Raw genomic sequence first — 25,053 nt, forward strand, 5'->3', positions numbered from 1 at the left:
CAATGATGAAAGATATGTGTGGAGAACAAAAGGCACAGAATTTCAGAAAAAGAACTGCACATTCAGTAACAATCTCGAAAAGGAAGAATTTAAAGCATTTAAAGAGACCAGGATGGATGAACACAGAATTTAAACACTTGTTAAAAAGAAAAAATAAATTTATATTAAATGGAAAGAGGGGGCATATCTAAAGAAGAATATAATGCTGTTTGCAAGGAATGTAGGGCAAGCGTTAGAAGAGCTAAAGCCAGTAATGAAGTGAGGCTTGCAAGGGAGACCAAAAGCAATAAAAAAGGATTTTGGGGGTATGTCAAAAGAAAAAGAAAATTCAAAGATGCTATAGGATTTTTACAGGATGAAAAGGGTGAAGTGGGCAAAAATTATGTTGAGTAGGCCGAACTTTTAAATTCCTATTTTGCACCTGTATTCTCTAAGAAAGCCAAGGTAACGTGAACTGATCTTCACGGTGCCATCAAAGATTTCTCAAACACCCTCCTGTCTGAACAGGTTCTTAGCTGTTTTACATACCTGCCTGCATACCGGTCCTTCCAGTGCAACAGCCTTGTCCGCCTGTCCTGCCAGAGCGCCAGCCGTACCTGCCTGCCTACCAGAGAGCCAGCCGTGCCCGCCTGCCTGCCAGTGTCTCTGTTGTACCCGTCCACCTGCCTGTGTCCCAGCCATGCCAGCCTGTCTGCCAGAGTGCCAGCCGATGTTTCGTTTCCCCCGGTGGGATCAGCAGCCACAGCCAGACACCACCCTGGAGTGGTACCTGGTAGCTTCCTGCCGCACAAGCCGGACCTCACCATCAGAGGCTCCAGCGAATACCAAGGAAGCTACTTAGTTATGCCCCTTCCAGGGTAGTCTGGTCTGTGGCACAGTGGAGCCACATCCCCGCACGCCCGCGCCAACCAGTCTGGGCGCAAGCATGACAATGGTTAGGTGGATTCATAACTGGCTCAGTGACCGTACTCAAAGAGTAGTAATAAATGGTTGCACATCCAATTGGAAGAGTGTTTCAAGTGGGGTACCACAAGGCTCTGTCCTGGCTCCAGTGTTGTTCAACATTTTTATAAACATAGTCTCCATAGGAGGCTGTGATTTATACTATATACTGCAATACTGGTGTAAATTTCGCAGGTTTAATTCCCCCAAACAGAGGCTGGACAGACATCTGTCTGAGATGGTTTAGTGAATCCTGCATTGAGCAGGGGGTTGGACATGATTACACTGGAGGTCCCATCCACCTCTAACATTCTATGATTCTATGAACATCATGCCAACCATTAAGCATGGGGGTAGCTCAATCATGCTTTGGGGTTGTGTTGCAGCCAATGGCACGGGAAACATTTAATGGGTAGAGGGAAGAATGGATTCAATGAAATTTCAACAAATTCTTGATGCAAACATAACATCATCTGTAAAAAGCTGAAGTTGAAAACATGTTGGCTTCTACAAATGGATAATGATCCTAAACACATGTCAAAATCCACAATAGACTACCTCAAAAGGCACAAGATGAAGGTTTTACAATGGCCCTCACAGTCCCCTGATCTGAACATCATTGAAAATCTGTGGTTAAACGTCAAAATAGCAGTACATGCAAGACAACCTAGGAACCTCACAGAACTGGAAACATTTTCCAAGTAAGAATGGATGAAAATCTCTCAAACAATAATTGAAAGACTCTTGGCTGGCTACAAAAAGCGTTTACAAGCTTTAATACTTTCAAAAGGGCGTGCTACTATGTACTAACCATGCAGAGCGCCCAAACCTTTGCATCAGCCCATTTTCCTTTTAGTAATTTATAAAAAGTAAAAGATGAAAATATATATACAAAGGAAATGTGTCATCTTTAACTTTAGCCCTTTTAGAGATAATTTCATCTTCAATTAACTGTTCACAATAACACTAATTTTGACATGGGGTGCCCAATGGTTTTACGTGCTACTGTATATTACATAAAAGTTGGCTAACCATTTAATGTATATGGGGGCTCCAGACAATCACACTATAATTAGTGGAGAGAAGGATGCGCCCTGTTGAATTTCAGTGGCCGATCCTTTGGCTGGGCAAAGATTTGGGCTGCTGCCAGAGGAATTAGCGGCTCTCTCGTAGAGAATGTTCCTATGTGTGGGAGAGTCGGAAGATATAGCTGTGGGCTGAACAGTTATTTGGCTAACAGCTATCTGATGTGCATAACCAGCCTAAAGCTTTATATGTAGGGGGGAGGTGGAGGAGAAGAAACAATGCAAACTTTTGATCCAGGTACAGGAAAACTTTATACACACAATACGGATTATTCTAAAATGTTACCCTTAAACGACAGATGCACATTAAGTTTCACACATAAAAATGTATTTTTCTATTGTGTGACAACCCTGTGAATTTCAGGATAACAAGAATAATAGGATATTTTTTTTCACAGAATTTTCAATACTGCACTCTTCACACACTTTAGTTTTAGAAAAATTAGTTTTACAATTCAGATTTAAGCAATATCTGAATATGGGAATATATCCAGCATGAATAATAATTCAGTTGAATTCTGAATTTGAACTTTAACTAGCACGAGCCCAACAGCTGGAATTAGTTGCCAGAATTCCAATAGTTTTCTTTTTATTTGTTAAAAGCGCATGATAAATTTGGTAAGAGCCACGAACTCTAATTTTTTGTGCAACTTGATACAAAACACTGGTGCATTTCACTTTGTCAATTTCTGATGTGTTTTTTTTAACTGTCTTGTGATCAATCTACCGCATAGACTGGCTGCGCTATAGTCTTTACTTATGAACCCTGTAATTCACCGCTGTTTTGAGATTGGAAAGTTTTATTCCACAAATCGCTGCAATAAATGTGTCTTAAAGAGGACTTATCACTGAATTTTTTTTTTATTAAACTCAGTACCTTTTCTAATTGCCATGGCTCTACTGATTCTGGAAAGGATTGTATTTTTGTTTTCTGCTCCTCCTTATGCCCCTAGTAACATGATGTAAATTTTCTTTTCAAACAACTGAGCGTACTCCACAGAACTTTACCTCTAGGTGTCGGATTCTTCTCCTGCGATGCTGACCAATCAAAGCATGGCCACGCCCACAGAGGAGTTCTGCACAATTATTACTGGGGGCATAATTATGGGACAAAGAGGCGTAGAAGAAAAAGAAAAACCGTTCCAGATTCAGAGGAGCAGATACAAATGGAAGAGGTACTCAGTTTTTAAAAAAAAAATCCAGTGAAACTTCCTCTTTAATTACAACATGTGAACTCAATTCATAAAGGAGATACCAAAGCCACTAGAGTGTGTCATAAATGTGTATTTTATTAGCATTAAATATACCACATCAAAAACATATAGTGAAAATGATAGAAAGATGGGCTCTTAGATCCAACAGCTCATCACAGCGAGTGCACAAAATAATAAGAAGTCATATATCTTTGCATTAATTACTGTATTATCGTTAAAGGGAACCTGTCACCCCGAAAATCGCGGGTGAGGTAAGCCCACCGGCATCAGGGGCTTATCTACAGCATTCTGTAATGCTGTAGATAAGCCCCCGATGTATCCTGAAAGAGGAGAAAAAGAGGTTATATTATACTCACCCAGGGGCGGTCCCGCTGCTGGTCAGGTCAGATGGGCGTCTCTGGTCCGCTCCGGCGCCTCCCATCTTCATTCCAAGACGTCCTCTTCTGATCTTCAGCCACAGCTTCGGCGCAGGCGTACTTTGCCTGCCCTGTTGAGGGCAGAGGATAGTACTGCAGTGCGCAGGCGCCGGAAAGGTCAGAGAGGCCCAGCACCTGCGCACTGCAGTACTTTGTCTGCCCTCAACAGGGCAGAGCCAAGTACGCCTGCGCCGGAGCCGTGGCTGAAGATCAGAAGAGGACGTCTTGGAATGAAGATGGGAGGCGCCGCAGCGGACCAGAGACGCCCATCTGACCTGACCAGCAGCGGGACCGCCCCTGGGTGAGTATAATATAACCTCTTTTTCTCCTCTTTCAAGTAACATCGGGGGCTCATCTACAGCATTACAGAATGCTGTAGATAAGCCGCTGATGCCTGTGGGCTTACCTCACCCGCGATTTTCGGGGTGACAGGTTCCCTTTAACTCTGTTATGACTGTTGTTATGAACTGTTGAATTGTAGAGCGCTGCGGAATATGTTGGCGCTATATAAAGATTATTATTATTATATAGAATTAACAAACGTATAGGTCCCTAGTGATCACTTACAGAAACAATACATGCAATATATATATATATATATATATATATATATATATATATATATATACAGTATATTTATAAAAGGGCAAAAAAATCACTCCAAACTCACTGTCATTAAAGATAATATAAAATATATTGCAGGTGATCTGAAAGATAAATATGGTCCAGAATATAAATAACCGCTTATAAAAAAAAATATAATGTTATTAAGCCAGACACTAATAAATTGAGACCAGTGTACAATCCACAGGTAATTGAGTAAAAAAAGCTCAATGGTAAGAAGATATTATACGCATCAATGTATTTCCTGTACATATTGGACATATTGGAGTGGGTGCGGGAACTGGACCAACAATGTCTACAGGATTTAGAGATACGGCTATTGTCTATAGAGAAATATATTAGATTGGCTGTGTTTAAATTATTATTTTACTTTAGGAAATGTATATTACGCCTCTTAGTAATAATTCCCGTTCTATAACTGTGTGGGTTAGACATGACTGCCGTCAGATCTTACTTGGGAAGTCGGTGTATGTTATCCTACGATTCATCTGTAGGTGCAGATCTGGAATCCTTGATTTCAAGAACGTTTAATATGTTTTTGGGATTTTCTCCCCTTTTCTCCTCCAGTAAAAGAGGAGAGGGTTTGGGTTGTTCAGTCTATATGTATTGTATTTTTGTACTATAGAGGTAGACACTACCGAATGTATTTTATTATTATATTTTTCTATGCTAAATGGTTATGCAATTGAAGAAAATAAATATTATTTAAAGAGAACATGCCCACATGTATACAATGATTAGTAGAATATCTTCTTACTTGGTCTAATAGATTAGCAGTGCCTTCATAAATCTCCCGAGAGCATTTTCACTCAATTAGCTGTCCTATGTAAAAACATAACGACCAGTGCTGTTTTCTGTTTTTGACACTTGCTGCTCACTTCCTTTGCAATGTGTATAACCCACAAAAAAAATTGTGGGAAAAGTCACTGAAGATTTTATACAGTTTTGGGACAGAAGGAATGCGCAATAGAAAAGAACTACGGTACTTAAAAAAGGTTGTCCGGTATGACTTAGATGCAGGCAACTGTTTTTTATCCATGTGAGAAAATCGGTCCGATTATGCTAATCAAACTTCAATCAGAGTGTGATCTGATTCTCTTGGAGGTGGAGAGAAAAAAAAAGAGTTTCTAAACCTCCTCCATGCAGTGTGTCCGTGACAAACAGACTGCACTCAGATGTAATCTAACTGCAGTCCGATTTTTTTCATGGACCCATTGACTGGAATTGACTAGATTATACAGACAATCTGACATTAATTTTTAAAATAAGTATGCCAGCCTCATCAAGTCTAAGCAATTGATTTAATAATGTGTGCTGCGTGCATTTTGAAGTCTTTTGACAGATTTCCTTTAAATTTGAACTGCTGCTGCTTATCTCCCAAAATATGATCTATTGGGAGAGAGTGGGAGGTCCCCACACACAGGCATGGACTGTCTCACAGATAAAAACCAAAAATACATCTAGATAACGGCAGCCAAGTAGATGTAAGGTCTATTTCTCTAAAGAAAAATAACACAATTCTCTAGTAAAACTTCTTTTATGTATCTTAAAGGCTCCTATTGAAGTAAATAGTAGAAATTCCACATTCAATAGTCAAAAAGACATTTAAATCTCACACACTGATTTATTGTGACTAAATAAAAATTTACCAAACTGAATCACAAGGTTTTTGTTTAACATGCTGATCAGAATGTATGAAGCCGACTGCCACGTCACGGTGACCTTCTTAGTGGGAACATAACTTGTTGGGCGTGTCATCACATGGCGACCACCGCTGCCGCAACACCATACCAGCAAGGGGAGCGGCCCAGGTGCTCCACAGCACCCTGCTGCAAGGCACATGGATCGCCGTGACGTGGCAGTGGGCTTCATAGTGTTAACTTAGAGCCTCGTGCTCAGTTTTTGATTAGCCACGATAGATCGATGCATAAGATCTGGATGTTCCGCCCATGTCTTTTTTTCTGTAGATATGGTACATTATTATCTGGTGACTCAGATATATATATACAGTGGTCATGCTGGGTCTGTGCGACCCGTTGTCACCTGTAACCACAGACGTCTGAATAAATAAAGCCATTATGAAGCTGATGGCCTGGCACCAAGAAGCAGAAGTGGCACTAAGTTGTGACATTGTACCGGTGGCATCTGCTGCTTGGTCAAATAATCCACATTCAGAAGAGCCCCCCTTCCTGATGACGGAGCACAGCATGGGTGTGACGGGCATGTAATCAGCAGCATCCCTGCACTAGGTACCAGTGATGGCCATCACAAGGGCAGGCTTCATGTCCATCACTATGGCAGGGTACCAGTGATGGCCACAACAAGGGCAGGTTTCATGCCCATCACTATGGCAGGGTACCAGTGATGCCCACCACAAGGGCAGGTTTCATGCCCATCACTATGGCAGGGTACCAGTGATGCCCACCACAAGGGAAGACTTTATGCCCATCGCTATGGCAGGGTACCAGTGATGGCCACCACAAGGGCAGGCTTCATGCCCATCACTATGGCAGGGTACCAATGATGGCCACAACAAGGGCAGGTTTCATGCCCATCACTATGGCAGGGTACCAGTGATGGCCACAACAAGGGCAGGTTTCATGCCCATCACTATGGCAGGGTACCAGTGATGCCCACCACAAGGGAAGACTTTATGCCCATCACTATGGCAGGGTACCAGTGATGCCCACCACAAGGGCAGGTTTCATGCCCATCACTATGGCAGGGTACCAATGATGGCCACCACAAGGGCAGGCTTCATGCCCATCACTATGGCAAGGTACCAGTGATGCCCACCACAAGGGAAGGCTTCATGCCCATCACTATGGCAGGGTACCAGTGATGCCCACCACAAGGGAAGGCTTTATGCCCATCACTATGGTAGGGTACGAGTGATGCCCACCACAAGCACAGGATACCAGTGATGCCCACCACAAGGGCAGGCTTCATGCCCATCATTATGGCAGGGTACCAGTGATGCCCACCACAAGCGCAGACTACTAGTGATGCCCACCACACGCGTAGGGTACCAGTGATACCCACCACACGCGCAGGGTACCAGTGATGCCCACCACACGTGCAGGGTACCAGTATTGCCCACCACAAGGGAAGGCTTCATGCCCATCACAATGGCAGGGTACCAGTGATGGCCACCACAAGAGCAGGCTTCATGCCCATCACTGTGGCAGGGTACCAGTAATGCCCACCACAAGGGCAGGCTTCATGCACATCACTATGGCAGGGTACCAGTGATGGCCACCGCAAGAGCAGGCTTCATGCCCATCACTATAGCAGGGTACCAGTGATGGCCACCACAAGAGCAGGCTTCATGCCCATCACAATGGCAGGGTACTAGTGATGGCCACCACAAGAGCAGGCTTCATGCCCATCACTATGGCAGGGTACCAGTGATGCCCACGACAAGGGAAGGCTTCATGCCCATCACTGTGGCAGGGTACCAGTAAGGCCCACCAAAAGGGAAGGCTTCATGCCCATCACTATGGCAGGGTACCAGTGATGCCCACCACAAGCACAGGATACCAGTGATGCCCACGACACGTGCAGGGTACCAGTGATGCTCACCACAAGCGCAGGGTACCAGTGATGCCCACCACAAGCACAGGATACCAGTGATGCCCACCACACGTACAGGGTACCAGTGATGCCCACCACAAGCACAGGATACCAGTGATGCCCACCACACGTACAGGGTACCAGTGATGCCCACCACATGCACAGGGTACCAGTGATACCCACCACACGTACAGGGTACCAGTGATGCCCACCACATGCACAAGATACCAGTGATGCCCACCACATGCACAGGGTACCAGTGACGCCCACCACAAGCACAGGATACCAGTGATGCCCACCACATGCACAGGGTACCAGTGATGCCCACCACACGCACAGGGTACCAGTGATACCCACCACATGCACAGGGTACCAGTGATGCCCACCACACGTACAGGGTACCAGTGATGCCCACCACATGCACAGGGTACCAGTGATACCCACCACACGTACAGGGTACCAGTGATGCCCACCACATGCACAGGTACGTACCAGTGATACCCACCACACGCGCAGGTTTCTCGCCCATCACCATGGCAGGGTGCCAGCTGCTTACCTGATAATATCATCGTTGTGTCCAAGGAAGAATTTCTGGCTGTGCTCCCGGGTGTTGTAGACCACCCCTACCCCGGCCACGAAGTAGACCACTTCCTTGCCAGCTGTGTAGTACAGGTTGTTGCGGCACTGGTGCCCCCTGTAGCCATAGACCCACTCCAGGCGCAGCTGGCACCCAGGAGCAGTCCTGTCCGCCATGATATAAGGAGGGCACTGCTGTGTGCGGACAGGGGTGGCACAAGGTCTTCTCCTGGCAGGGTGTCCTCTGCTCCTCCTCCACAGGGGAAGCCTGTGCTGCTGTCAGCACCTGATGGCCGGCAGAGGAGAGCTAATGACAGCGCAGCCCAGTGCCACCATAATCCCCGAGCTGCCCGAGGACGGCGGCACCCGCGGGAGCCATCATGCTGCAGATGTGTCCTGTGCCCGGCGGATGCCCTGCGCTCTCGGCGCTGTGCTGCGGACAGGGGCTGGAAGTTTATGCCACGAACAGGTGGGCTGCAGGGGGGAGCGCGCGGGTGCCGGCTGTGCGGGGAGGGGGCTCCCGCCTGCAGCAGCGCTCAGCCCTCATTGCAGCATCTCCAGCGATCAATCCCGGCCGGACAGCGGGGGGCTATGGCTGTGCATCAGCTGCACGCAGGAAGTGGGGACAGCAAGGTAACGCTGAGCAGCATCAGTGCTCCTGACAGGCACCGCACGGCCAATCAGCCTCGTAGGAACCACTGGGGGGGAAATAATACACTCTCCTCAATCACAGACAGTAGGCGGAGGCACCGTGCCGTAAGCCCTCGTATCCTACCGCTAGTTACGCTAAAACACTAGCGTAACTCAGGTTCTAGAATGCGGCCGCTCGTAGTAACCAGGGTGAGACATTGCATGGAAACCGCGACGCCAAGCGGGCGGGAGCCAGCTGCTCACTTGTAAATCTGGAAGTACCAGTACCGACTGTTCCGAAAGGGATTCTGGGAACTGTAGTGATCAGCTGTGGAACGCTCAGGTGTTTACATCGTGTAATGAGGGAGAAGATACTCAGATTCCCAAGGTGCTTTGCGGCCTAATCCTCTCCGTTTCTATATTTTTGCCGTTGCAAATGCAAACACGAATGTTAGTGATTCTCCATTGTTCCAGGTTGTCAGGCAACTATAGCCTCCACGTCTGTGTAGGTGTGAGGCTGGGTCAGTATAGGGCAGGTAGTGACAGAAGATGCCAAGGGCTTTAGGTATCGTCACACAGAGGGTTTTTATGTGGTACTTCAGGTGGGAAAATAGCCAAATAACGAAGTTTATTGACCCATTTTTTTATGCATTTTTTCATATGGGACTTTTTTTTCGCATCGATTCAGTTATCAATTGTGAAGCGTTTTTTGGTTTTTTTTTCAAGCAGAAAAAACGTGGAATAAAACGGGGAAATAAATCACCACAGACACTATTGGCGCGGGTTATCTGTCAGAGGAATAGGGAGCTTAATCAAAAAGTATTTGAAGAGCTTTTCAGATGGATTTTACAGCAAAATCTCCAAAATTCACAGAAAAAAACATGCAAACCTTCCCTTAGGGTGTGTTCACACAGACGCTGACATTACAGGGGTTTTCCATCCTCAGGATACCAGTCTGCAGTCACTCTGTGTGACAAATCCGTCATGTGACCACAAGTAGGTGATTTGCATACTTCCAGCCACATTCCGACTAGACGTGTCCGGCGTCGCTCAGTACAACTGCATTCAGCAAAGCCATGCCCATCTTGTCGGCACGTGACCACATGTATGCAAATCACGTACTTGTCGGTCACGCAACCGCTGCTCCTGGAACCAGAGAATCCTCACAGCGCGCCATGGGAGGATTCACAAGTCTGCAGTCATATAAAGTGAGGGCAGACTTCTAGCGTAAGGCCGGACAGCCCCCTTAAGACTGGCACTGTGCCTGCAAGTCTTAATGATGGGTGTGCTGGGGCGAGATGCAACACTTAAAGTGAACCTTAGGCTATGTGCACATGGAGCGCCCCCAGACGCAGGGCCGCGGGTTACTCGGTACCGGTCCTCTCTGGCTCAGTTCTGGGGTTGTCATGGTGGCTGGACCCGGTCCGTGACCCTGCTAAGGGGCGCCCAATGAAAGGTGTTACGAGTCTGTCAAGGGTTTGTGACGCCACCTGTGGTATTCGGTCAGGGTGACCGACGCTGCATGGGGTCCACTGGGGTGATGTGATGGCAGCTAGATGGTATACCTTCCCACAGGTGAAGTATGTCCCCAGGGCTTCCCAGTAAGGTGGATGGTGATGGTGTGAGGTGCAGACAATAACGAGGACACAGAGTTGCAGTCTCTTTACCTCTTTACTGAAGACTTCAGGATCCGCAATCCAGAGCACAGTTAACAGGGCTGTCTGAGACCGGCCGGTCCGAAGGCACATCCAGAGTTCCCTTTGCAGGTGGAAATCGTTGCCTACCACTAGCGCCTGTGTGTTGTAGTGCTTCCCTGCTGAGCATTCGGGATAGTCCTCACAACTTCTGTTCTCGTTCTTTCTAGTTCTTTCTCTCTCCGTCCCCCAAGTTTGTTATGGCTAGGACGCACCCGTTTGACGGGAAGGCTCGGAGCTATTCTGGGACCCTAGAGACGCCCCTCTCCACGCTTGCCCCCTATGTCTGCTTAGATGATGTAAAGTAGACAGCCAACCTATAATTAACTGTCCTGCAGTATTTGAAGTAAGGCATAAAGTCAGTTACTTCCTCGGTGTTCTGGTCACCGGCTACGCGCCTCAGTAGGATGTTGCCGTTCTCGGGGCACGATTCCTACTAGCTCTCCTTTGTGCTTGATCTCGTTTCTCACTGTCCACAATATCCTTCTCTTCATGTCCTTTCTAAGGATACCGCCGCAAGGTAGTGCAGGCGCGGTTCCGTTGCTTTCTGTTCTTGTCGCTAAGTCTCTGCCAGGTTCCCCCTCTGAAGTCTCCTGTTGTGAATTCTGTGGCTGAATTCACTCCTGTGGTCACAAGTGGTACTGCAGCTTCTGAGCTTCCTCCCTCAGGTGTTCTGGTGAGCTCGTTAACTGCTTCATTACTTAACTCCGCCTGATGCTGCTATCCTTGCTCCTTGTCAATGTTTCAGTGTTGGATCTGAGCTTCTCCTGATTGTTCCTGTGACCTGCTGCTCTGTATAGCTAAGTGCCTTTTGCTTTTTTGTTGCTTTTTTTCTGTCCAGCTTGTCTTTTGTTTTGCTGGAAGCTCTGAGACGCAAAGGGTGTACCGCCGTGCCGTTAGTTCGGCACGGTGGGTTTTTTTTGCCCCCTTTGCGTGGTTTTGCTTTAGGGTTTTTTGTAGACTGCAAAGTTCGCTTTACTGTCCTCGCTCTGTCCTAGAATATCGGGCCCCACTTTGCTGAATCTATTTCATCCCTACGTTTTGTCTTTTCATCTTACTCACAGTCATTATATGTGGGGGGCTGCCTTTTCCTTTTTTTTGGAAGTGCATTTGAACAGCAAGGTTGATTGCTGTTGAGGGGAACTAGAAAAAAAAAATCTATAAATCTTCAGCAGAGCGAGTGTGAGCGAGCTGAGTGTGGCCTGAGCATAAGTGTGGACGGCGGTAAGTGTGACTTGTGATTCAGTGACTTTGGAGTCAGGGAGTTTCCAAGGGAGGAATTACTGAATTGCTGTCTGATTTCTATTAATACTTTGTATTTATTTATTTATTTATTTTTATTGAACTGTTCTGTCTGGTGCAATCCCCATTAGGAAATGTGCTCCACGATTGTTAATGCCATCCAGTGCACATCTTGCCACATGTATGCAGTCCTTGAGCAGCCGATCGAGGGTGCATACTGCTGTGCGAGATGTGAGCACGTTGTGCATTTGGAAACCCAGATTCTGACTCTAAATGTGCAGCTGGCAACACTGAGATCCATAGACAATATGGAGAGGAGTCTTCTGCTCACGGAGCAGACGCTCAATGGGACAGATGAGGGGGGGGATGGTGGGATGGAGCTGCAGGACAATGAAGTAGCAAGCTGGGTGACAGTTAGGAAGCGGGGTAGAGGGAAGAGTGCCAGGGAGGCTAGTCCTGATCTGGAACACCCCAATAAGTTTGCTAAGTTGGCAGATGAGGGGGGTGCCAGTACAGGGGTAGCACTGCTGCAGCCAGGCATGTCCTCTGAAAGCCGGAGGAGTGACTGCTCCAGTAAGGAGGGAAATAGGAGAGCAGGGCAGGCCAGACAGGTGCTGGTAGTGGGCGACTCAATTATTAGGGGAACAGATAGGGCAATCTGTCACAAAGACAGGGATCGTCGAACGGTGTGCTGCCTACCTGGCGCTCGAGTCCGACACATCGCTGATCGGGTGGACAGATTATTGGGAGGGGCTGGTGAGGACCCAGCGGTCATGGTGCACATTGGCACTAATGACAAAGTTAGAGGTAGGTGGAAGGTCCTTAAAGATGATTTCAGGGAATTAGGCTGCAAGCTGAAAGCAAAGACCTCCAATGTGGTATTTTCCGAAATACTGCCGGTACCACGTGCCACGCCAGAGAGGCAACGGGAGATTAGGGAGGTGAATAAGTGGCTCAAGAATTGGTGTAGGAAAGAGGGGTTTGGGTTCCTGCAGAACTGGGCCGACTTCTCAGTTGGCTACAGGCTCTACGCTAGGGACGGGCTGCACCTCAATGGGGAGGGTGCAGCTGTGCTGGGGGAGAGAATGGCTAGAAGGTTGGAGGAGTGTTTAAACTAGGAATTGGGGGGGAGGGTATTCATTTTATAGGAGGGGAAGTGCAGACAGAGACCTGGGCACAAATAAGGAAGTTGGGGGTGGCGGTGGCATGGGGGGTGGGGTCAGAACAGTTAATAATTTAAGAAATAGAAGTACAGAGAGGAACATAAAGTGCATGTATACTAATGCCAGAAGCATCGCCAACAAAATGGATGAATTAGAACTAATGTTGTTGGAGCATAATTATGACATGGTGGGGATATCTGAAACGTGGCTGGATGAGAGCCATGACTGGGCTGTTAACTTGCAGGGCTATAGCCTGTTCAGAAATGACCGTACAGATAAGCGAGGGGGAGGGGTGTGTCTATATGTAAAATCATCCTTAAAACCCATCCTGCGCGATAATATAGGTGAATTTAATGAAAATGTAGAATCCCTGTGGGTGGAGATAAGTGGAGGGGGAAAAAATAATAAATTACTGATAGGGGTTTGTTATAAATCTCCAAAAATAATGGAAGCAATGGAGAATATCCTCGTAAAGCAAATAGATGAAGCTGCGACTCAAGGAGAAGTCATTATTATGGGGGACTTCAACTACCCTGAAATAGATTGGGGAACAGAAACCTGCAGTTCCAGCAAAGATAATCGGTTTTTGACAATTATGAGAGACAATTACCTTTCACAACTGGTTCAGGACCCAACAAGAAGGGGGGCACTACTAGACCTAATATTAACCAACAGGCCAGACCGCATATCAAATATAAGGGTTGGGGGTCACTTGGGAAATAGCGATCACAAAATAATAAGTTTTCATGTATCCTTTAAAAAGATGTGTAGTAGAGGGGTTACAAGGACACTAAACTTCAGGAGGGCAAATTTCCAACGGATGAGAGAGGATCTTGGTGCAATTAACTGGGACGATATCCTGAGACACAAAAATACACAAAGAAAATGGGAGACATTTATTAGCATCCTGGATAGGACCTGTGCACAGTATATACCGTATGGGAATAAACATACTAGAAATAGGAGGAAACCAATATGGCTAAATAGAGCTGTAAGGGGCGCAATAAGTGACAAAAAGAAAGCATTTAGAGAATTAAAGGAAGTAGGTAGTGAGGAGGCATTAAATAAATACAGAAAATTAAATAAATTCTGTAAAAAGCAAATCAAGGCAGCAAAGATTGAGACAGAGAGACTCATTGCCAGAGAGAGTAAAAATAATCCTAAAATATTCTTTAACTACATAAATAGTAAGAAACTAAAAAATGATAGTGTTGGCCCCCTTAAAAATAGTCTGGGTGAGATGGTGGATGAGGATGAGGAAAAAGCCAATATGCTAAATGACTTTTTTTCATCAGTATTTACACAAGAAAATCCCATGGCAGACAAAATGTCTAGTGATAAAAATTCCCAATTAAATGTCACCTGCTTAACCCAGCAGGAAGTGCGGCGGCGTCTAAAAATCACTAAAATTGACAAATCTCCGGGCCCGGATGGGATACACCCTCGAGTACTGCAGGAATTAAGTACAGTCATTGATAGACCATTATTTTTAATCTTTAAAGACTCCATAATAACAGGGTCTGTGCCACAGGACTGGCGTATAGCAAATGTGGTGCCAATATTCAAAAAGGGAACAAAAACTGAACTCGGAAATTATAGGCCAGTAAGCTTAACCTCTACTGTGGGTAAAATCCTGGAGGGCATTCTAAGGGACGCTATACTGGAGTATCTGAAGAGGAATAACCTCATGACCCAGTATCAGCACGGGTTTACTAGGGACCGTTCATGTCAGACTAATTTGATCAGTTTCTATGAAGAGGTAAGTTCCGGATTGGACCAAGGGAAACCAGTGGATGTAGTGTATATGGACTTTTCAAAAGCTTTTGATACGGTGCCACACAAAAGGTTGATACATAAAATGAGAATAATGGGGGTAGGGGAAAATATGTGCAAGTGGGTTGAGAGCTGGCTCAGGGATAGGAAACAAAGGGTGGTTATTAATGGAGCACACTCGGACTGGGTAGCGGTTAGCAGTGGGGTACCACAGGGGTCAGTATTGGGCCCTCTTCTTTTTAACATATTTATTAATGACCTTGTAGGGGGCATTCAGAGTAGAATTTCAATATTTGCAGATGACACTAAACTCTGCAGGGTAATCAATACAGAGGAGGACAATTTTATATTACAGGATGATTTATGTAAACTAGAAGCTTGGGCTGATAAATGGCAAATGAGCTTTAATGGGGATAAATGTAAGGTCATGCACTTGGGTAGAAGTAATAAGATGTATAATTATGTGCTTAATTCTAAAACTCTGGGCAAAACCGTCAATTAAAAAGATCTGGGTGTATGGGTGGATGACAAACTTAAATTCAGTGGCCAGTGTCAGGCAGCGGCTACAAAGGCAAATAAAATAATGGGATGCATTAAAAGAGGCATAGATGCTCATGAGGAGAATATAATTTTACCTCTATACAAGTCACTAGTTTGACCACATTTAGAATACTGTGCACAGTTCTGGTCTCCGGTGTTTAAGAAAGACATAGCTGAACTAGAGCGGGTGCAGAGAAGAGCGACCAAGGTTATTAGAGGACTGGGGGGTCTGCAATACCAAGATAGGTTATTACACTTGGGGCTATTTAGTTTGGAAAAACGAAGACTAAGGGGTGATCTTATTTTAATGTATAAATATATGAGGGGACAGTACAAAGACCTTTCTGATGATCTTTTTAATCATAGACCTGAAACAGGGACAAGGGGGCATCATCTGCGGTTGGAGGAAAAAAGGTTTAAGCATAATAACAGACGCGGATTCTTTACTGTAAGAGCAGTGAGACTATGGAACTCTCTGCCGTATGATGTTGTAATGAGTGATTCATTACTTAAATTTAAGAGGGGACTGGATACCTTTCTGGAAAAGTATAATGTTACAGGGTATATACACTAGATTCCTTGATAGGGCGTTGATCCAGGGAACTAGTCTGATTGCCGTATGTGGAGTCGGGAAGGAATTTTTTTCCCCAATGTGGAGCTTACTCTTTGCCACATGGGGTTTTTTTGCCTTCCTCTGGATCAACATGTTAGGGCATGTTAGGTTAGGCTATGGGTTGAACTAGATGGACATATAGTCTTCCTTCAACCTTAATAACTATGAATTTCTCTGGGGCAAGTCAGGCCTATTTTTCTATCTTCAGGCTAGCTAGTTTCTTAGGCTGTGCCGAGTTGCCTAGGTAGTTGTTAGGCGCAATCCACAGCCGCTTTTAGTTGTGTTTAGGATAGGATCAGGTGTGCAGTCTACAGAGTTTCCACGTCTCAGAGCTCGTTCTTGTATTTTTGGGTATTTGTCAGATCACTGTGTGCGCTCTGATCGCTAAGCACACTGTGTTTCTGGATTGCCTTCATAACACCTGTCATTAGCAAACATAACAGTACAAGGAGCCAAACTAATGATTCTCAATAGAGGGAAAGAAAAAGTTCTGACATCATTTTTTTTTTTTTTTCTGCTCTGTGTTCACTTTTTTTTTTTCCCCTAGACATTTGGGTGATTCTGGACACAGGTGTGGACATGGATATTCAGGGTCTGTGCTCTTCAATGGATAATCTCGTTATAAATGTACAAAAAATTCAAGATACTATTGATCAGAAATCTATGTTAGAACCAAGAATTCCTATTCCTGATTTGTTTTTTGGAGATAGAACTAAGTTTCTAAGTTTCAAAAATAATTGTAAGCTATTTCTGGCCTTGAAACCTCATTCTTCTGGTAATCCTATTCAACAGGTTTTGATTATTATTTCTTTTTTGCGCGGCGACCCTCAAGACTGGGCATTTTCTCTTGCGCCAGGAGACCCTGCATTGAGTAGTGTCGATGCGTTTTTCCTGGCGCTCGGATTGCTGTACGATGAGCCTAATTCAGTGGATCAGGCTGAGAAAAATTTGCTGGCTTTGTGCCAGGGTCAGGATGATATAGTCAGAAATTTAGGAAATGGTCAGTACTCACTCAGTGGAATGAATCTGCGCTGGCAGCTTTGTTCAGAAAGGGTCTCTCTGAGGCTCTTAAGGATGTCATGGTGGGATTTCCTATGCCTGCTGGTTTGAATGAGTCTTTGTCTTTGGCCATTCAGATCGGTCGACGCTTGCGCGAGCGTAAATCTGTGCACCATTTGGCGGTACTGCCTGAGGTTAAACCTGAGCCTATGCAGTGCGATAGGACTATGACTAGAGTTGAACGGCAGGAATACAGACGTCTGAATGGTCTGTGTTTCTACTGTGGTGATTCCACTCATGCTATTTCTGATTGTCCTAAGCGCACTAAGCGGTCCGCTAGGTCTGCCGTCATTGGTACTGTACAGTCCAAATTCCTTCTGTCCATTACCTTGATATGCTCTTTGTCGTCGTTTTCTGTCATGGCGTTTGTGGATTCGGGCGCTGCCCTGAATCTGATGGATTTGGATTATGCTAAACGTTGTGGGTTTTTCTTGGAGCCTTTGCGGTGTCCTATTCCATTGAGAGGAATTGATGCTACACCTTTGGCCAAGAATAAACCTCAATACTGGGCCCAGCTGACCATGTGCATGGCTCCTGCACATCAGGAAGTTATTCGCTTTCTGGTGTTGCATAATCTGCATGATGTGGTCGTGTTGGGGTTGCCATGGCTACAAACCCATAATCCAGCATTGGATTGGAATTCCATGTCGGTATCCAGCTGGGGTTGTCAGGGGGTACATGGTGATGTTCCATTTTTGTCGATTTCGTCATCCACCCCTTCTGAGGTCCCAGAGTTCTTGTCTGATTATCAGGATGTATTTGAAGAGCCCAAGTCCGATGCTCTACCTCCGCATAGGGATTGTGATTGTGCTATCAATTTGATTCCTGGTAGTAAATTCCCTAAAGGTCGATTATTTAATTTATCCGTGCCCGAACACGCCGCTATGCGCAGTTATGTGAAGGAATCCCTGGAGAAGGGACATATTCGCCCATCGTCATCACCACTGGGAGCAGGGTTCTTCTTTGTAGCCAAGAAGGATGGTTCGCTGAGACCGTGTATTGATTACCGCCTTCTTAATAAGATCACTGTTAAATTTCAGTATCCCTTGCCATTGTTATCTGACTTGTTTGCTCGGATTAAGGGGGCTAGTTGGTTCACTAAGATAGATCTTCGTGGTGCGTATAATCTGGTGAGAATCAGGCAAGGAGATGAATGGAAAACTGCATTCAATACGCCCGAGGGTCATTTTGAGTATCTAGTGATGCCGTTCGGACTTGCCAATGCTCCATCTGTGTTTCAGTCTTTTATGCATGACATCTTCCGTGAGTATCTGGATAAATTCCTGATTGTTTACTTGGATGACATTTTGATCTTCTCAGATGATTGGGAGTCTCATGTGAAGCAGGTCAGAATGGTTTTTCAGGTCCTGCGTGCTAACTCTTTGTTTGTGAAGGGATCAAAGTGTCTCTTCGGTGTGCAGAAAGTTTCATTTTTAGGGTTCATCTTTACCCCTTCTACTATTGAGATGGATCCAGTTAAGGTCCAAGCCATCCAGGATTGGATTCAGCCGACATCTCTGAAAAGTCTGCAAAAGTTCCTGGGCTTTGCTAATTTTTATCGTCGCTTCATCTGTAATTTTTCTAGCATTGCCAAACCATTGACCGATTTGACCAAGAAGGGTGCTGATTTGGTTAATTGGTCTTCTGCTGCTGTGGAAGCTTTTCAGGAGTTGAAGCGTCGTTTTTGTTCTGCCCCTGTGTTGTGTCAGCCAGATGTTTCTCTTCCGTTCCAGGTCGAGGTTGATGCTTCTGAGATTGGAGCAGGGGCGGTTTTGTCACAGAGAGGTTCTGATTGCTCAGTGATGAAACCATGTGCTTTCTTTTCCAGGAAGTTTTCGCCCGCTGAGCGTAATTATGATGTGGGCAATCGAGAGTTGCTGGCCATGAAGTGGGCATTCGAGGAGTGGCGTCATTGGCTTGAAGGAGCTAAGCATCGCGTGGTGGTATTGACTGATCATAAGAACTTGACTTATCTCGAGTCTGCCAAGCGCTTGAATCCTAGACAGGCCCGTTGGTCGTTATTTTTTGCCCGCTTCGACTTTGTGATTTCGTACCTTCCGGGCTCTAAAAATGTGAAGGCGGATGCTCTGTCTAGGAGTTTTGTGCCCGACTCTCCGGGTTTATCTGAGCCAGCGGGTATCCTCAAGGAAGGAGTCATTGTGTCTGCCATCTCCCCTGATTTGCGGCGGGTGCTGCAAAAATTTCAGGCGAATAAACCTGATATCGTTGTCCAGCAGAGAAACTGTTCGTCCCTGATAGGTGGACTAATAAACTTATCTCTGAACTTCATTGTTCGGTGTTGGCTGGTCATCCTGGAATCTTTGGTACCAGAGAGTTAGTGGCTAGATCCTTCTGGTGGCCATCTCTGTCACGGGATGTACGTACTTTTGTGCAGTCCTGTGGGATTTGTGCTAGGGCTAAGCCCTGCTGTTCTCGTGCCAGTGGGTTGCTTTTGCCCTTGCCGGTCCCAAAGAGGCCTTGGACACATATTTCGATGGATTTCATTTCTGACCTTCCCGTTTCTCAAAAGATGTCAGTCATTTGGGTGGTCTGTGATCGCTTTTCTAAAATGGTCCATCTGGTGCCCTTGGCTAAATTGCCTTCCTCCTCTGATTTGGTACCTTTGTTCTTTCAGCATGTGGTTCGGTTGCATGGCATTCCTGAGAATATTGTTTCTGACAGAGGTTCCCAGTTTGTTTCAAGGTTTTGGCGAGCCTTTTGTGGTAGGATGGGCATTGACCTATCCTTTTCCTCGGCTTTCCATCCTCAGACTAATGGCCAGACCGAACGAACCAATCAGACCTTGGAAACATATCTGAGATGTTTTGTTTCTGCAGACCAGGATGATTGGGTGTCCTTTTTGCCGTTGGCTGAGTTCGCCCTTAATAATCGGGCCAGCTCGGCTACCTTGGTTTCTCCATTTTTTTGCAATTCTGGGTTCCATCCTCGTTTCTCTTCAGGACAGGTTGAGTCTTCGGACTGTCCTGGTGTGGATTCTGTGGTGGATAGGTTGCAGCAGATCTGGACTCAGGTAGTGGACAATTTGATCTTGTCCCAGGAGAAAGCTCAACTTTTCGCTAATCGCAGACGCCGTGTGGGTCCCCGACTTCGTGTTGGGGATCTGGTTTGGTTATCTTCTCGTCATATTCCTATGAAGGTTTCCTCTCCTAAATTTAAACCTCGTTTTATTGGTCCGTATAGGATTTCTGAGGTTCTCAATCCTGTGTCTTTTCGTTTGACCCTCCCAGACTCCTTTTCCATACATAATGTATTCCATAGGTCGTTGTTGCGGAGATACGTGGCACCTATGGTTCCATCTGTTGAGCCTCCTGCCCCGGTTTTGGTGGAGGGGGAATTGGAGTATATTGTGGAGAAGATTTTGGATTCTCGTGTTTCTAGACGGAAACTCCAGTATCTGGTTAAATGGAAGGGTTATGCTCAGGAAGATAATTCCTGGGTTTTTGCCTCTGATGTTCATGCTTCCGATCTTGTTCGTGCCTTTCATGCGGCTCATCCTGGTCGGCCTGGGGGCTCTGGTGAGGGTTCGGTGACCCCTCCTCAAGGGGGGGGTACTGTTGTGAATTCTGTGGCTGAATTCACTCCTGTGGTCACAAGTGGTACTGCAGCTTCTGAGCTTCCTCCCTCAGGTGTTCTGGTGAGCTCGTTAACTGCTTCATTACTTAACTCCGCCTGATGCTGCTATCCTTGCTCCTTGTCAATGTTTCAGTGTTGGATCTGAGCTTCTCCTGATTGTTCCTGTGACCTGCTGCTCTGTATAGCTAAGTGCCTTTTGCTTTTTTGTTGCTTTTTTTCTGTCCAGCTTGTCTTTTGTTTTGCTGGAAGCTCTGAGACGCAAAGGGTGTACCGCCGTGCCGTTAGTTCGGCACGGTGGGTTTTTTTTGCCCCCTTTGCGTGGTTTTGCTTTAGGGTTTTTTGTAGACTGCAAAGTTCGCTTTACTGTCCTCGCTCTGTCCTAGAATATCGGGCCCCACTTTGCTGAATCTATTTCATCCCTACGTTTTGTCTTTTCATCTTACTCACAGTCATTATATGTGGGGGGCTGCCTTTTCCTTTGGGGAATTTCTCTGGGGCAAGTCAGGCCTATTTTTCTATCTTCAGGCTAGCTAGTTTCTTAGGCTGTGCCGAGTTGCCTAGGTAGTTGTTAGGCGCAATCCACAGCCGCTTTTAGTTGTGTTTAGGATAGGATCAGGTGTGCAGTCTACAGAGTTTCCACGTCTCAGAGCTCGTTCTTGTATTTTTGGGTATTTGTCAGATCACTGTGTGCGCTCTGATCGCTAAGCACACTGTGTTTCTGGATTGCCTTCATAACACCTGTCATTAGCAAACATAACAGTCTCCCCCGCAACACCCCCTTCCACGGGATGTTGCCTGGGCAAAACCCAGTCAGCTTCTGACCTAACTTCCTATCCAACCCCTAGTTTTACCAGTGTGAGGAGTGACCTAGTAAATTGTGCCTTTTGCTCCCCCTAGTGGCCGTAGTGTGAAGTGTAGTGTGTGCTTGTGATACCTGGTCAGATGAACTCCTTTAGTGCCATCAGACGTACCATCACTCCCCTTAGTGGCAGAGTGACGTTACTGCAACGACCAGGTCTCTGGGGCGCTGCACACACGTTCAGGATTTCTCGCAGAAAATTCCTGAGAAAAACCGGACATTTTCTGCAAGAAATCCGCAAAAAACGCATACGTTTTTGCCGCGATTTTGCCGCGTTTTGCCGCAGTTTTGACGCGTTTTTGCTGCGTTTTTTTCCGGACACTTCCCAATGCATTTTGTGGTGGGAAATCCGCAAAAATACTGCAAAATTAATGAACATGCTGCGGTTTTTACCACGATGCGTTTTTTTGGTGGAAAAAAACGCATGATGGGATGCTTATTGTATGCGTTTTTTTTTTTGCGGTTTTATAGCGTTTTTATCGGGAAAAACCATGAAAAAACCACAACGTGTGCACACAGCCTTAATGGTGCTGCTTGCCTCTCAGCAACCTCCTGGACTAATTTTCTTCTTGTCCTTTCAACAATTCAACAACCACAGCTTTCTACCTCAACGCGTATCACAAGCCCCTACCATTTGTGCACATTTTCTCTTCATGACCTTCCATATGAGCAAGGTTTGAAAAAGACCCAAGATAGGGTCGTAACGTTACCTTTGCCTTCTTCATTTGACCTGACTGTGGTGAATTTATTGCACTTTTTTGTGATTGAAATAAATCTTTTCATTACTAAAAATGTGATTTTTTTGAGTGCGACTGTTTATCTTTATGATGTCAGTTCTAGATAATGTCACATTTGTGCCAAAATTGAAGCCACTTCTTGAAGGCCGTCTTCATTGTTCAATGGTATATCAAATGCCTTGGAAATTCTGTACCCTTCTGACTGCTAACTTTCAAAACCACCATTACAAGAACTAGCCCAGTCCAACACCACTATCATAGGAACTAATGCAGTCTAACACCACCATTATAGGAACTAGCGCAGTCCAGCACCACCATTATAGGATCTGGCGCAGTCCAACACCACCATTACAGGAACTAGCCCAGTTCAACTCCACCATTATAGGAACTAGCCCAGTTCAACTCCACCATTATAGGAACTAGCGCAGTCCAACACCACCATTATAGGAAGTAGCGCAGTCCAGCACCACCATTATAAGAACTAGCGCAGTCCAACACCACCATTATAGGAACTAGCGCAGTCCATGCCACAGAGACTGCAAGCTGTTATAAAAGCCAGAGATGGTGCAACAAAATACTAGTGATGCGTTGGAGTGTTTTTTTTTTGTTTGTTTTTCATGATTCCATAACTTTTTCCTCAAAATTGAGTGATTACATAATTTTTCCCCTATGCTTGGTTAAAAAAAGTAACAATTACTGACTACCACATTTTTTGTTCTTGAGTGTTTCTTGAAGCAAGAAAGTTGCCATTTGAAATTACTTTCGTTTTGTGCCATGTCCATGATCTGCTTTTTTCTACAAAATTAAACAACTGAATGAACATCCTCCAAGGCCGGCGATTCCATAATTTTTGCCAGGGGTTGTATACTACTTGTATTTTGCTTCGTTTGCTGATTGTGTGCGCGAACAGTCCTGCCATGGAGAGATGAAAGGATTTCCGTAATCTAGATAGTAATAGGACAGATTGTTTTTAAAATGTAATAATAGATGTTTTTGTAACCTTGTGGAGGGTCTCCTATTTTCTATAATAAGTGGCTACATGGAAACAACAGGCATCAACTGATACTTTGCTTTCATGGACACCAAACCCAGCAAGTAAAGTGTCTACTGATGGACTTGACGAAGGGCGTTTTTTTCACCTGAAATTCATGCATAGCTCCTATGATTTTTGCATTTTAATGGCTCAACAATAAAATTAATTATTTTCAGTAATATCATTGGATGGACATGCTGAATTCCCTTCTTTTCTTTACTGATGGATTTAGAAAAGAAGCAAAAAACCGACAAAATGTTATCGACATTTTCTGCATCAAAAAATAGAAGATGAAAATATGAGAGTCCTATGTAGTTTTTGTTTGGCCTGTGGTCAGGGCTGGATATTTGTGCAATGGCATGCCGCCAGCGGGCAGAAAGTTGGCATTATAGCTGCAGTTCTATTTTTGCTCAGCTTATATTTTCTGCTCTCCTGGCAAGAGAAAGGTTACATCACACAGTGTTTAAAGTAAATATTACTGCTTTTTCTGTTATCCCTTTTCATTACTCTATTCTTCATGGGGTAAGTCTAATCATGATATTTAGAAATAAATAAATATTCATATAAGAGGATTTCTTTGGGCTACACATTGGAGGCCGAGAATTTCGGTACCATGACAGAACACTCCCATTATTAGACGTTGCGAACTAGAAGTTGTGGTATAAAATAAGCATAGGGAGAAATGCACACTATCGAAGTGGCTGAATATGGCGCACAGTGGGACATATTTTCCAATATGGTGCATCTTCTGAGAAAAAATACATATAAACAAAGACCTGCTTTCACTTGGGATTTGTAGACTTTAGACACCATTTTAAAAGTGTCCAACAAAAGTGAACTTATAAATATTACACTTGGGCTGCATTGTCATAACTTTAGTGAAAAAACGCTCCTATTTATTACAATAAATATAATAAGCTGTTTTATGAGAATGCAATCAACTGCGTTGACCGAATCTTCTACAGAAATCCAATTATGCAAGAGAGGGAATGGTTGGGTCCCAATACAAATCTACCTGCTGTAGTGCAGTGGGGTTTACACAGTGTGACAGATATGCAGGGACCACAAAAAGTTCAACATAAAATGTCTTTATTCCAGAAACTCGCATAAATGCCTCATACCTTTCCGACCGCACATTTAGCGTTTCCCACTCCCTCACTACCTCCTCATCTCGCTCTCTCTCTGTTGGTGTGCCTCAAGGCTCTGTCCTGGGGCCCTACTCTTTTCCATCTATACCCTTGGCCTAGAACAACTCATAAAGTCCCTTGGCTTCCAATACCACCTGTATGCAGACAACACTCAGATCTACGTCTCTGGCACAGATGTCACCTCTCTGCTGTCCAGAATCCCGGAGTGTCTATCAGCCATATCCTCCTTCTTCACCACTAGCTTCCTAAAACTCAATGTAGACAAAACTGAACTCATCATCTTTCCTCCATCTCGCGTATCTCCCCTACCCGACCTATCTATTATGGTAAACGGCATCATGCTGTCTCCTGCACCTGAAATCTGCTGCCTCGGAGTAACGCTCGACTCTGCCCTGTCCTTCAAATCGCACGTCCAAACTCTTGCCACCTCCTGTCGCCTCCAACTCAAAAATGTTTCCAGAATCTGTCCCTTCCTCAGCCCTCAATGTACTAAAACTCTTGTGCATGCCCTCATCATCTCCCGCCTTGCTAACTGCAA

General features: G+C 45.2%; 1 protein-coding gene across 1 annotated transcript in view; it reads right to left on the reverse strand.

Annotated features, from left to right (window-relative positions):
- The window catches only part of EML6 (EMAP like 6), a 178,409-nt gene extending 169,106 nt beyond the window's left edge, over window positions 1-9,303 (reverse strand). Inside the window, exon 1 of the mRNA XM_069768872.1 lies at window positions 8,411-9,303. Coding sequence (XP_069624973.1) covers window positions 8,411-8,607 — 197 coding nt within the window. The 5' untranslated portion in view covers window positions 8,608-9,303. The remainder of the gene's footprint in view (window positions 1-8,410) is intronic.
- Window positions 9,304-25,053: the final 15,750 nt, after the last annotated feature.

This window comes from Ranitomeya imitator, chromosome 5 (genome assembly GCF_032444005.1).
Source record: "Ranitomeya imitator isolate aRanImi1 chromosome 5, aRanImi1.pri, whole genome shotgun sequence".
Taxonomy (NCBI): Eukaryota; Metazoa; Chordata; class Amphibia; order Anura; family Dendrobatidae; genus Ranitomeya; species Ranitomeya imitator.